This window comes from Gigantopelta aegis, chromosome 6 (genome assembly GCF_016097555.1).
Source record: "Gigantopelta aegis isolate Gae_Host chromosome 6, Gae_host_genome, whole genome shotgun sequence".
Classification (NCBI taxonomy): Eukaryota; Metazoa; Mollusca; class Gastropoda; order Neomphalida; family Peltospiridae; genus Gigantopelta; species Gigantopelta aegis.
The window spans coordinates 63,449,017-63,464,016 of NC_054704.1; the positions used below are offsets into that span (position 1 = coordinate 63,449,017).

At 34.9% G+C, this 15,000-nt stretch overlaps 1 protein-coding gene across 1 annotated transcript in view; it reads right to left on the reverse strand.

The window, feature by feature from the left end:
- Positions 1–14,717, reverse strand: part of LOC121374177 (phosphoglycerate kinase-like) — a 29,663-nt gene extending 14,946 nt beyond the window's left edge. Inside the window, exons 1-9 of the mRNA XM_041501154.1 lie at positions 14,562–14,717; positions 10,142–10,192; positions 8,192–8,344; positions 6,836–6,980; positions 3,607–3,710; positions 3,299–3,418; positions 2,699–2,813; positions 1,601–1,780; positions 28–104 (exon numbers count right to left, since the gene is read on the reverse strand). Coding sequence (XP_041357088.1) covers positions 28–104; positions 1,601–1,780; positions 2,699–2,813; positions 3,299–3,418; positions 3,607–3,710; positions 6,836–6,980; positions 8,192–8,344; positions 10,142–10,192; positions 14,562–14,623 — 1,007 coding nt within the window. The 5' untranslated portion in view covers positions 14,624–14,717. The remainder of the gene's footprint in view (positions 1–27; positions 105–1,600; positions 1,781–2,698; positions 2,814–3,298; positions 3,419–3,606; positions 3,711–6,835; positions 6,981–8,191; positions 8,345–10,141; positions 10,193–14,561) is intronic.
- Between the last annotated feature and the right edge of the window lie 283 nt (positions 14,718–15,000).

A 15,000-nucleotide genomic window follows, 5' to 3' on the forward strand; every position in this document is an offset into this window, starting at 1 on the left:
CACTTAAAACTCATAAATAACACTTACCCATTCCAAACAATCGTCTTTGCTCTGCCGATAGCATCTGTGAAAAGTTTTATTGATTCAGGACCCACGTCAAGACCCTAAATAAGCAAATAACATAACAGTATCCAAATATATCAAGAGTAGTTTTATTTCTGTTTTGATAGAACACACATGAAAAACTTGTAATTATTGTGTGTTAAAAAGAGTTAACAAAACATTTTAGAAGAAATATATATATATATTCAGACCAGGTTTAAACAAAATAGTAAACAAAATAGTATTCAAATAGATCATACTAACATAATGGAAACATTTGTAAGTCAAACACCATAATATCCTGACAAATGATAAAAATCAAACAGTCACAGCAAAATATATTTATAAACTTATTATGCAGAGTGCTCGACTTACTATCTCCTGCCATCAGGTATTTAGATTTCAAGATAATAAGTCCAAATTTCCGAGATCTTAAAAGTAACAAAAAATGTGTGTCCTAAATATACCATCATAGAAGCTATGTTATTGTTTTTTAGACTGCAAAAAAATTATGTTTGAGGCCTTCTTACATTTTAAATTACAGGTACTTTGGTGTTTAAAGGGACATTCCTGAGTTTGCTGCAATTTTTAAGATGTTATCGACTAACAGAGACTTTTTGACGACAGTAATTACATATCTGATCGTTCTAATATTTGTACTACATGTAGGTTAAATTTCATTTTATTTCCTAACAAAGATTTTTTCATATGTACGAAATTATTTGAAGACAAAATCCAGTTTGGGCTTCTTACAAATATTAAGACGACCAGAAACACATTGAATATACAGACACTGATATTCTAAACAAGAAAATATATTTAATATGTAAATTTAATCGTAGAAATATTTTATTAGTTGGAAACATCTTACAATGCAGCAAACTCAGGAATGTCTCTTTAACATAACTATGGTTATTTCGACACTTGCTCGACAGTGACTTTTTTCTCTCATATTATGCAAAATTGGTATAAAAAAACATACCCGAAAACAAAACGAAATTTGAAGGTGCAATGCTAGCTCAAGTTTAATAAAAAAATATTTATTGCTATCAAAATACTAGATTAATACGATTTGTGACTGACCAACAAGCAAAACCTTTAGGGTGAAGTCGAAACATGTATATGTACTATGATTAGTATTACTGTATAAGCCCAAGTCAGATATTTTTAATTTCCACATTTTTAACATACTGGGATAATGCATACTTACTTCTATTGTTTAACCTGTGTTGCTTTTATCCAGTGGACTGATTGCCAACTATTATGAAACAAAATCATAAACTTTTTAGTGTTAATACTGTTTGTTATCTTGTATGTACTTAAACATCACTCTTTTTATTTAAATGTTTAAGTGTCACATTATTAGTAGTACATGTAGCCTCAACCAACAGAAATAATGTCTGGTTGAACAAGGCTACATTTTTTTTTCTCTCATCCCATTTTGTCGGCCTGTAGTTTTGCGTGGAATTTATTTTCACAAATTTTATTCACACTCGAAAAACTTTAAAATAAAAGTATTTCACAGTAGTACATGTGAGACTAATGACGTGAAACTAACCATTGAGCCAGCAGGAATCCCAGCAGCAATGGTTGCCTTCCCTACAGTAGCATCCTCTGCAAACTTGTTTGCCGTGACAAAATCTGATGGAAGATGGATCTTTACTTTGTTCTTAGCAGCTTTATCCATGAGCCGTCCAACAATCTTGAATCCTTCATCATCAAACAAGGAACTACCAATCTGAAATCCTCATGAAAATAATGTTCTGTAGCAACATACATTAAAGGATGTGTTTTGGGGGGTTTTGTATCCTACATGTCATTTCTTACAAGAAACTCTGATGCTGTAGGCAGAGTGTTTTCCGGCAAGAAATACACGAGTGGAATTTATACTGAAACCAGAAAAACATACTCATGTGGTTTGTTTTGCATTTATTACATACCCCAAAATTTTCTTTCCAAAGGATTGCAAAATGAATGTAATGACTAACTTGTAATGGGAACTTTCTAATTTACAGAATTAGGCAGCTTGTGTTATTGTGTGAACACATATTGTTTAGGTCATTTCTCATAACTGTAAACGTTATAAATAGTAGTAAAATTCAGGCAGTAGAATTATTGGTTGGTTGGTTGTATACTTATTTTCATACATATATCCAATTAAGGTTCAAGCACGCTGTCCTACATGTATGCACACACATCAGCTATTTGGGCCGTCTGTCCAGGACAGTTGTTAGTGGTTAGCAAGAGAGAATTGGTGTCGGGTGTACAATAACCCACCAAGTCACTGAACAAAAATTAGTCTTTTTAGGAAGTAAAAGTATTTTAAACTTGCACTAAAAGGTCACTCCCTTTGTAAAAATAGGCTTGAAAATTTCATCACCGAAACAATACCCAAATGTTTATTTATTTTAATAAGAAACATCAATATTCTGAAGTTTTTATCAAACTGGGGGGGGGGGGGTCTACAGAGTTAAGTTTTGGCTCAGGTGACTTACAAACTCATAATCTGGTTTCTAACTGATGGGAAGACGAAGAGACCAATTCCAACAGATTATTATTTTGTCTTGTGCTCTGTATCGAAAATGCCAGAATTGATTTTTTCACACAACCTGTTATTCTTGGCTATCTGTGACAAGCTACAAGATCTTGCACTAACCTCCATTCCTTTAGTGGCCTTGAGGAAGGTGAAGGCCATGCCACCACCAATTATCATCTCATCAACCGTATCCAACATATTTTCAATTAGCTGAATTTTATCTGCAACTTTTGCTCTGCAAAATCAACAGATAAAGACATAATAACTAACATTTTGTCAATTATGAATAGTAGATAATTAAATACAAGATATAATATTTAAAAATACAAATAAAACTATAATTAGTTTAAAATAAAAATGAAACTTTTGGGTTCACTTTATTTTATTTAACAACTTTTTCCAAACAATATGTAAATCAACTTTCCATTTAAATCATGTCCATTCCTTGTTCCTTTATAAGCAATTGGTAGCACATCCATAGTACGTATTAAATCAATAAATTGTCAAAAGGGAGCTTCAAAGATTTTTTTAATTTCCAAAAAATATTGGTACCGTTTTCATAAGATTTTGTTAAAACCAATCATTAATGTTTTTTTTTTTAAATGACAGATCAAAATTTCAATGTTTAAAATTCAAATACACAACATAAGTTAACATATCAATTGAAGACATTATTGAACAATCTTTGACAATATTCTGTAATTATATTGACATACAAACCCTCCTAGAATGGCAAGAAATGGTCTGTCTGGGTTCTCCAGTGCCTTAGCAAAATAATCAAGTTCTTTCTTGAGAAGAAATCCTGCAGCTTTCAGGGGCAACTGACAGCCAACCATGGAACTGAAATGGAAATCAGAAATAACTCATAGTATTCATGAATGCTAATAAAAACAGTAATAATTTAAGTTAAATTACAAGGTTTTTTTAAACTTGGGTATTACAAATTTCTGAATTACGAGTCATTTTCTTAGTGAACATCTGTGTCTCACATCTCAAACAGTGATAAAACCATTGTCCAGATTACATACCTGTGGGCTCGGTGGGCAGTGCCAAATGCATCATTAACATAAACATCACCAAGCTTGGAAAGTGAGGAACGGAAAGCATCAACTTTATCTTTTGATGCTTTTATCTGAAATTAAAAACAATTTAAATTTAAACAGTTATTAAAAACTAATTTTCGATTTAAAAAGATATATATGCTGCTAAAGCAGTGCACAAGGTCTTAAGTGAGACCAAAACCTAAAAAAGAGAATCAATCAATCAATCAATGGTTAATGACACCCCAGCACGAAATATACATCTGCTATTGGGCCCACCACAGAGCGTCATAAATACTAAGTAAATTACCAGTACAATACTCCTATCCTCATAGAAAAAATGTTTTTTGTACATAATTTCAGTTTGATATGACGTGAGAAGAAGGAAGGAAATGGTTTATTTAACGACGCACTCAACACATTTTATTTATGGTTATATGGCGTCGGACATATGGTTAAGGACCACACTGATATTGAGGTAGGAAACCCGCTGTCGCCACTTCATGGACTACTCTTTTCGATTAGCAGCAAGGGATCTTTTATATGTATCATCCCATAGACAGGATAGCACATGCCACAGCCTTTGATGTACTAGTCGTGGTGCAATGGCTGGAGCGAGAAATAGCCAAATGGGCCCACTGACGGGGATCAATCCCAAACCTACTGCGCTTTACTACTGGGCTATGTCTCACCCGTTGTGAGAAGAAAAGTAAAAGTGTTTTGAAAATAACAAACCAAAAAAGGCGTTCCCTGTGGGAAGGACTATAGATTAGCCAACTGACAACTGTGATTGTTGCAAAATACACACACTAAATTTAGTGTTAAATAAGTTTAGATCTAAAGCATGCTACTACATGATCTTAGAATAGAAATTAGAGTTACAGTCTCTAATAAAAAAATAAAAAAAAGTCTTGGACATCATTATCTTCATTTTTGAAATACAAACAAGAAAACCATACAAAGACAAACAACCTGATATAGTAGAGAGGTTTAGATTTCTTATGTGTACATCAATGAGTAGTGATGAAGTTTGGTGCTTGATGTTGAACCCTTTTTTTGTTGTTGTTTTGTTTTTTATCTTTGCAAAGTTTATTTAACAAAATAAAGAGTAACCAATAGTAAAATTGTTTGGCTTGGTTTGGTGGAAACTTTGTCAACAGTGTTTCATTTTAGTATCTACTTTAGACATGTCAGAACGTCCAGCGAAATGCTGCCATGCTTGATGATAAACTTAAAATAATTTGAAAGTTTGAAAGTGTACCTAAACCAACGTTGAAAGCACCGAGTGAAAGTTTTGGGATTGGTAAATCGACTGCTGGAGACATTATAAAGAAACATGATGCTTATAAGGCACTGTATGAAAACAACGCTAGTGGAAATAAACAGCGTTTTAACAACGCATTTGACGAACTCAACAAACTGGTGTGGCAGTGGTTTTGCAAAGCTTGTGCTAAAAACATTCCCATATCTGGCCCTATTATTCAAGAGAAAGCCAATGAATTTGCGTGAGTTTAAGGGTTCCAATGGCTGGCTAGACCAATGGAAATTGAGATCCTCGGTGAAAGGCTTCAAGTCAGTGGCAAGAGTGCTGGGGTTGGCATAGCTTAGTTGAAGACCACAGAGCGAGAATACCAGAAGTTATAAGCGGCTATGCACCAAAAGATGTTTTCAACTGCAATGAAAGCGGCTTGTACTTTCGTGCGCTACCTACCAAAACCCTCTCCGTGAAAGACAAAGAATCTAAAGGATGCAAATCATCCAAGGAACGAGTAACTAATGTTCGCCTGTAGCGCAACAGGAGAGAAGCTAAAGCCGCTGGTTATTGGTAAATCTCAACAATCTAGGTGCTTTAAGAACGTCAACATCCACACGTTACCCGTTATCTACATCGGCAACAAAAAGGCATGGATGACTGCTGCAATATTCACCATGTGGATAACAAGTGTAAACAAGACCACGAGGCAACAAAAACGGATGATTATTATACTGATGGATAACGCCACATCACACGCGCCCAACCTTCAACTTAGTAATGTGTGTTTGAAATTTCTACCAGCGAACACAACTTCGCACCTCCAGCCTCTTGACAAGGGGATTATTCGCGCCTTTAAAGCGAGGTAACATCGCCACATGCTGCGCTATTTCGTATCACTGGTAGTGCACCCGACCTTTATAAACAGCTAACATTACTCGACGCGATTCACTGGATATCACGGGCTTGGAATGAAACAAAGTCGTCTATGATCACCAAATATTTCGCTGTCGCTGGGTTTTCAGAGACCATCAACTCGGTTACTGATGACGACGGCGACAGTGATGACATTCCATTAGCACGTCTGGTGCGTGTACTGATAGTTGCCGACATCAACACTAACCATTTGACCAGCTTCCACGATGGATGTGCCAGTGGAGGACTGTTCAGATGACTGTCTGATTTTCGTCATAACAAAATACCCTATGAGGCAAGTGACAACAAGTTAGAAGCAGAGTTGTTTGCTCCTGGAAGTGAACTCTCCCATTCCGAGGTGTTGAACATGTTGAATTTTTTTTTTAATTTTGCAATCCACAAAGATGAAAGTTTTTTGGGACGTGTCCAAGAACTAGAAAGTTTGGCACAGGCCACGATTGTGAAACAGAGATGTGAAACACGCCAAACAACAATGGATGCATTTCTCAACATGGACTGATTATTTCTTATTGTGAATTCTGGATAAATTCAAAATGTTTCTAAAATCATTAAATGTTTCATTTTATGCAAATTTGATTGTTTTTTCGGCAGTTTTATTAGTTACTATATCAGTAGAGAACACTAACCAACAAACGATTTACCTCAATACTGAAACCTCTGTTAACCAGATACATCTCAAAACCAGACATTTTTCTTGGTTCCATGGCTGTCCGGTTTTGAGGGGTTTCACTGTACAAGTAATCTATTAAACAATTATGGCACTGTGATGACACCCATATGTTTTATGCAGTCAAAAAAATTATATTGACCCAGGTCGGAGGCCAAGGTCGATATATTTATAAATCGGAAGTCATGTAGAATGTGCATGAGGTAATAATACAAGAATACTTTGCTATATGCATAAGAAATCTAAGTCTATGGTCAGAAACTAAATAAACAAAAGTGTACTTGTCTGGCAAAACACACTACTAAAAATACCACTGCCTCATAGATGGCTAAGAAATGTTATATAGATGTAGTACACGCTACCTTCTGTCCTGCTGCATCCAGCCCCTTGCCCTCCTCCTCCACATGGAAGCGGAGGTTTTCCAACAAAATTACTGAACCAGGAGCTGGATTAGCACACGCAGCCTCCACCTCTGCTCCCACACAGTCAGACAGGAACTTTACATCTCTGTGGATTAAACACAAATCCATACAATTAACACAAGTTTCATAAAAAGCTATCACTGATTTTTTTTAAAATAAAAAATAAGCTAGCACAAGTACATGCACATAATACATGTATATAATAGTGAATTATGTAACTAGTTATTAGTATTTTATTTTTTGCTTGTACTGAAAGTGAAAAAATAAATCTGCAAAGATTAAAAAAATAAAATTTAAAGAAAAAAAAGGTACAAAGTAGTTTGCATACATTGTAGTTCAGGAACTGCGGTCGATTTCGTCCCGATAAAAACTTTCGGAAATTAGCAATGTTCAATCGTTTTAAATTAATATGACGGAAACTGGGCGCCATTTTATTATTCTTGAAGTTAACATGTCTTTATTTTCAATTTTGACAACTGGGACAAAACATACATGTACTTAAAATGTACATTTTGACATTGTGGTTATTTCACTCAGTTCAATAACGGAGTTAATTACACTGTTATCTAAACCTCGTCAAATAACCATGATATCAAAATGTAGTAATCTGATAAGTACTCCATATTTATCGTGTATTTCTGGGTATCATTTGTAAATATAATTAATAAAGAATGTTTTGTTGTATTTACGTGGATGTGTATGTGTTTTAGTTCAATCTTCGGCTCTACATGTACAGTTAAGTGAAAGTTATTGAAGAGATTTTTAAAGAGTTAAGATTAGAGAAATAAAAATTTGCTAAATGTTTCCTTTCAACACATGTCCTCTAGGGCTTCTAGATTATGGTAGCTCCACTCCCATGGCTAGTGATATTCAACGTTGGGCTAGTAAATAACTACTATTGCCATAACAAAATTGTTATATTTTGCAGTTATGTCTATTTTGTAAATATGAATATCCTGCTCCCCCACCCCACCCCACCCCAATGTTAGTGTTTTTAAGCTCCATCTCCCTCTTTAGGTGACATATCTGATTATTACTATTATTTAGTAAAATTGTATTAACTTAAAGTAGAGCTAGTGAATTTTTAATTGTGGCTGGTAAAAAACAAAAAATCACTGATCCTATGGCTAACGGATTTTATAAAAATTCTACAAGCCCTGTACTCAAGCTCTTATTTTTGCTTCATTTGAGGATAGATACATGTATGTGCCTGTATATACTTAACTGATACTCACATGCAAGCACTATAAAAAAAAACATGCCTGGGGAAAAGTTTGCATTCAATAACCTGCTTACTTTCCAAGCAACTTTTTCAGCTCAGGAACCACAGGAGCCAACGAGAACTTTTCATTGCGCTGACCATCTGGTCGACCAAGATGACTCATCAGGACAACCGACTTGGCCCCTTTATCAAGAGCATACTTGATGGTCGGGATAGCCGCCACAATTCTGAAACAATAAACACAGACATGATGTTTAAAACACAAATTTGAATTCCTGAACTAAATGCACATTATTGCATTAATTATTCTTGGGTTATTCATTCAGTTAAACCTTAATGCTCATTTACATTCCATCTACGATCAATTATAGTGGAGCAGCAGACTTAGACTTAGATACAGTTTTAGATCGGTTGTCTGACTCAGGGCAGGAAAAGGAGCAGCAGAGTGCCATAATGTCCACTAGTTATTGAGATGGTCCAACCCACAGGTATCCACAACCAATAATGACGAATGTGTTATAGTTACGTTATATAATACTCTTTATACATTATGTAACTATAGTATTCGTACTTGGGGTTTCTGTTTGAGGGTACCTGTGGTCCAGCCAGGGGTTCAACATACATGAAGGTTGAGATACATCAAAATGTTCGTCTTAGGGCCAGACTTCAAAAAATCAATGTTGACAATGTGACAAATTAGTGCAGCTGAGAAATTATGGGTAGATTAAGGGCCATTTTTGGTGGGAAATGTGAAAAAGTAGAAAAACATATGCAAACAACAGGTTTAATTATTACTGTTTTTAAGGCTTAATTGACTTCAATTTAAAATAATTGTTTGATTGAATGACCATTTTATAAGAGAAATGCCACCTAAAAGAGCATTGATCTTCAAATAAAAATATATAAAATAAAACCAAAATTAAGGTTTAGACTTGATATTAAATTAAAATATCTAATTGTTACACACAGAAGAATACAGAAAAGATTGGAATCAATATAACTTCACTACTGATCAAAAGTATGACAGGTATATAGTGGCATAGCGAGGAGGGCCACAGGGGTCATTACCCCCCAATCAGACATTTTTTTTTATTTTTTTTTTTACTATATTAAATTTTATAAAATCATACATACATACATTGTACATAGTGTGGGTTGAACTCTCCCCCACCCGCCCCCCCATCCAAAATAATTCTTTTTACACCAGTGCAGATATATGACCAAATTATGACAAGTATAACAGGAGTCTTTTTGCTCTCATCAATTTGGTAAACTATTTTTTATGATAAATAAAACTTCATTGTCATATTGGGGAGGGACATAGCTCAGTGGCACAGTGCTCGCTTGCCACGCCGTCAATCTGGGATTGATCCCCGTCGGTGGGTCCATTGGGCTATTTCTCATTCCAGCCAATGCACCATGACTGGTATATCAAAGGTCGTGGTATGTGCTATCCTGTCTGTGGGATGGTGCATATAAAAGATCCCTTGCTGCTAATCGAAAATAGTAGTCCATGAAGTGGCGTCTGTGGGTTTCCTCTCAATATCTGCGTGGTCCTTAACCATATGTCCAATGCCATGTAACAGTAAATAAAATGTGTTGAGTGTATCGTTAAAAAAAAAAATTCTTTCCTTTCATGATCATATTTGCCGTGTTTGTTTCATGTGTTAAATAATATTTAACACTACAAATTAACAAGATAGCTTTAAAATGAAGGTTTTAATCACAAAATATCAATCTGTTGTCTAATGACCTCACATTAATAGCATATCGCATAAATAATGTGATCTCATATTACCAATGACGTCAAGTTAAGCGCAAGCATGTGATTCCCATGTAAAATAAAAAAAAAATCATAGATATATACCTGAGGATGAGAGAATAATAATTTAATAATATTGCCATATACATATATTTAGTGACATACTGTATACTCGGAAAATTTTTACTTTTATATAAAAGTTACAAAGTTGTTTTAAAATAAATTAATTTACTAAAGATGAATTTCTTGCTCCGGTACAAACCTTTGAGTGTTTGTGATCTTGCCATCTTTCAGTGGAACATTGAAGTCAACCCTGCAAATAAACATTATATTGAAATCTTAACAGAAATTTATAAAATAATGGAATAATTTAGTACCTTGATTAAACATGAGGTGCAGCATTTCATATTCATCAGAATGAAACAATTTGCAGGTTTCTGAGAATTAATAGCCTACATTTATATTACCTTTTTATTTTTGCATAACCTGCACTTTATGGTGAGTCTTAAAAGATTTACATGTTGACAGCTCTGAGAGAGGAACATGACCATGTGTAACTTAAAATACCTACAGGTGTTACATGTTACAAGTAAGTGCTTTAATTGGTTGTGCAATTGAAAACGGTAACTGATTAAATCATAATAGAATAATGGTCAGGTCATACGATGAGACAAAAGCAACTTATTTAGGTGCAGACATCAAATTATATTATGGCTGATAACGAGAAATTTGTAATGAGCGAGGTGTCAGCAGCACATTGTTAAATGTCCTTGTTTAGAAACACTATCCAGCTTCTTTCCCCACAACCAACAACATTGGTTCCACCCAGGGAATAGAATAAAGTATTAAGGATGCTATGCAAGTAGCATGCACATCCCCATATTAAATTATCTTGCTTCTTCCACTTTCAAATCCCTGGCAGACAGGATTGTGTACTTCTCTTCATTTTGTTTATTATTATTATTATCATCTGTGCGAATGGGATGACTTTCTTACACAAAGGATACTCAATGCAGATATCTGTCTACAAATGAATGCAGGCAGTCCAGATACAGATGTCCCTAACATCCATTCAACCGATAAAGAAGCTGACCCTAGGCTAGCACTGCATGCAATCTAAACTTCTTCAATATATGCAGGCACGTTTCAAAGCTGATGTTTACATACTATACAGATGCTATTTATTGTTGCAAGCTAGTTCTTTATAATTCTAGGATTAAAAGGAGGGATCATCTACGACCATATCAAGGCGCTGGTAGCACACCTTGGTCAAGATGTATGTTAATGTCTCCCAGCTTTTCATGTGACAACTGAGAGCGACTATACCCAAACATTTATTTGGGCTTTCCAATTTCAGATATTCGAGAAGATGCAGAAGCATCATAATGCAATATTGTTATTGACTAGTTGGGGTTAAAAGATGTACATTAGATGACCGATAATATTCTTCATATACCAGCTCAAAAGGAGAACACCAAGTATGACAGAGGCGAATCACACAACTGAAGCATCTACTCCAGACAAAAGTTCAACAATATATATCAGTTGTTTGAGCTCAAAACGCACTATTAGATCCCATGACCAGAAGAGTTAAAAAATGGAAGACTAATGCTCATTTAGTACGATGGCACAGTACTTTATTACATAGAGGAAGTTTCTAGAATACCAAGTTGGACTTGTAACCAAGTTAGTAGCATTACTGAGCAATTATTAAGACACCACCACTACTAAGCTATTATTTGCAATTTGAGACTGATGATAATAGCTTGGAATCAGAAGGCGATGCTCAGTTCAATGATGTAAGTAGCTCAAATGATGAAGAATCAAAAAGATGATCATGATGTAAAACAGTCCTTGGGTTTTGAAAAATTCAGGCGAGTGGAAAATCACACACCTCAATATGCTTAGGCGAGTGCAAAATTGCACTCTGCAAAATAAATAAAATAGGCAGTGTAGCTCCGATTTGATTTTGACTGGTACATTTACAAAATTGTCTATTAAACCAGTATTTCCCGATTTGTAAAGAGAAATACCAGATAAACGACTGCATGGAAGCAACTACCATGTTTTCATTGTTTTAATAAAAGGACCTTCCTATCAGCTAAATGAGCTATGAAAACTGTTGATTTTTTTTATAAATAGTGGAAATAAATATACAAATTTATTTTACATGTGCCGTTTGTCGAGTGTAACGTGTGCTGTTTTTTGCACTCATCAGATTGAAATTATGTGTGCTGTACGAGCGCGATCGCACCCGAAAAACCAAGGTCTGGTAAAATCAACCACTTGAGACCGTTCATGACTGCCAAAATGCCCTTCATATCTCATAGTGTTGAGACAGCCTTTGAATAGTAACTATTTTGTCATTAAGATTTACATATAGGTATTATATTTCACAATGTGTGCATGGTTCATATGGTTATTGTATACGTGTGGTCATTTTGCTTTTGTAGTGACCATTTTAGTCATTTTCACCTTCATTGCATGTTTCATGTTACCTGATCAGCGTTTTATTTCTCAGATTTGACTTGACACCCAGGGCTTTGCTTTTGGGAATTTGAGTGTTATTTTACAAAAAACTGGGAATTTTCAGTTTCATTTCATTAAAGCCAAGTCAAATTAATACATCTATTTAGCATTACGAAACCGTATAGGGGATGGAAGGGATGTTTGTCAAGAGTTATGAATCGTTTTCAAAATATATTGTTATATAATAATAAAAAATGGTACTTATTTACATTCAAATTTGGAATGTTTTACTCCAAAATTGGGAATATAAAATAACATAGACTTTGGAGACAGGTGGGGAATGGTGCTGATTATCAGTTTAGAAACATTGATAAAACCCTGCTGTTATAAATTAATACTGTGGCATTAAATATATATGGTGAACCCATTAAATTTTGTTAACCATTTAGGCAGCCATTTTGAATGTCAACTTGAATTTTAAAAATGATCCGATTGAATTGGCCATGCATCCTTGAACTAGTATAAATCTACACACAAAAAAATCAAAATCGACCAACATTTATACATGTATATGTATTAGTAGGGTTTTATACTGACCCCTAAGCAAATAACTGGGGGTCCAGGGGCTCATCTTGGGCTTATTTTATCAAAAATCGGTTAGCACCATGGAATTTCTTGAAAATATTAATCTAGAATCGAATACATTTCCTAAAATTAACAAATTGTTATCTTTTCATTTTAAATGTAGCTGGTCTTTAAGGTAATTTTACAAGCCATTCAGGTAAGCATACCTGTGCAACACAACTGTACACATTTGGCACAGGAGAGCAGGATATAATGCAATTACCAGTGACTATTTTAAGCAACCATATCAGACCAAGACATTTCTAAAAAACTTAAACTGATATTAACCCACAACCAGTAAGTTTTTGTGAAACAAAGCAACCTTCAGTAACATATCTGGAATGGCATCAGTGATGACTCCCAGTGAAGTGTCTACAAATGCGCCCCCATCCATGATTGTTTAAAAAAAAATGCATAAAAAACACACTCAAAAATATCAAGTAGGCTGTTGACAGTGTTCGAAGAGCTGAGAAAACACTAAATGAGAGATATCATACTCAGGGGCATAGTGTGGTCTGGACCTGAGGGGTCAAATATGAACCAAGTGGACCCTTTTTCTATTTTGTTTTTGAACCACCAGAAACTCCATATGTATAAACCTGTATGTTTTAGTTCTGAAAGCGGACCATTTGTTTCGTCTGAACCCACCGAACCTCCCCAGCCTACACCCCTGATACTACTACCAGAACTACAAGGATTTTATGTGACTGAACACATTTTCCACTGAGAGCAAGTTTATTTGAATATTCCATTTTTCCACAGCTGAATATTTCTTCCTTCAGTCATTCAGCAATTGCTGAAGTTAAGCTAGACATGCCCGTAATCTAATAAGATACACCACAGGTAAGATCAAAGGAACTGACACCAAAACATGGTACAAGTAATTTTATTCCATGAACATGTACAGTATACCAAGCAGTAATTCATGTCCCGGTAATTCACATTAGAATACATTGAAAATAATATTAATGATTAAATTAATTAAAGTACACCAATATCTTCAATAAGATAGTAGAGACACATTTTCACATCTTATAGATACATTCATCAATGACGTCAGCTGCTTATACTTGGCACGAATTTTGGAAAGTTCATCAAACAAAGTTTGGTTCATAATATCCTCCAGGGGAAATCTACTAATCATGTCTCTCAAAACAGTAAGACATTGTTCTATTCGTGGCTTTGCTTGTTTATCCTTCAACAGTAAATGAACCATGTTTGCAAATCCCATATAGAACCCAAGTTCTCCTCCAATCGATGATCCTTTGTCGAATCCAAAATTGTGCCCCGTAACCAATCCAACACGCTGACCTTTCTGAAGGCCTTCTGCGAATCCAACATCTCGTCTTAAATCTTCAGCCATCATCTATTTAGTATGCACAAGCTTTCTGCCATTGACAGTCACTACAGACTATTAGTATTATGGTATCAACAATATTCATTACAATGAAATTTAGCAGTACCGACAGCAACAGACGGATGTTTCAACTTCAAGGTCACATTTCCAGTCAAATGTCAAGGTCGCAACCGGTACGAATGTTTTATAAAGAGAAAGAGTAACAATTACCGGTAATTTAAAATATACTTACCGCATTAAAACTCTTTTACCTTTCACGTCTACTTTATCGATACTAAGTTTTTTAAGTGCCATATTATTTTGTGCGTCTATAAGGAACTTGTTTTAATATATTGTCTAATACTAGGCTAGTAACAGCGTTTTTACTTGTAAGGTTTTCGTAACCCAAGAGAGATAACTCCAATTAGAAAATAATGTTCAGTTCACTACAGAAACATCCCAAAAGTGTATGTCTAAAGTAGACCTCTTCGCAGTGTGCACGTAGCGCCACCTCTGTATCTATATGAGCGTTGTAAACAAACGACTTTTGCCATTGATCAACCGCGGAATTAAAAAAAAATTTCTCCTTCTAATATAAAGAAAACAATTCCGAGTGGATCGCAAAAAAATTAACGCTAATTTATTCTGTCACCATACCTGTGGCAGATTGAACTGTTCTGTGGGGTTTTTTT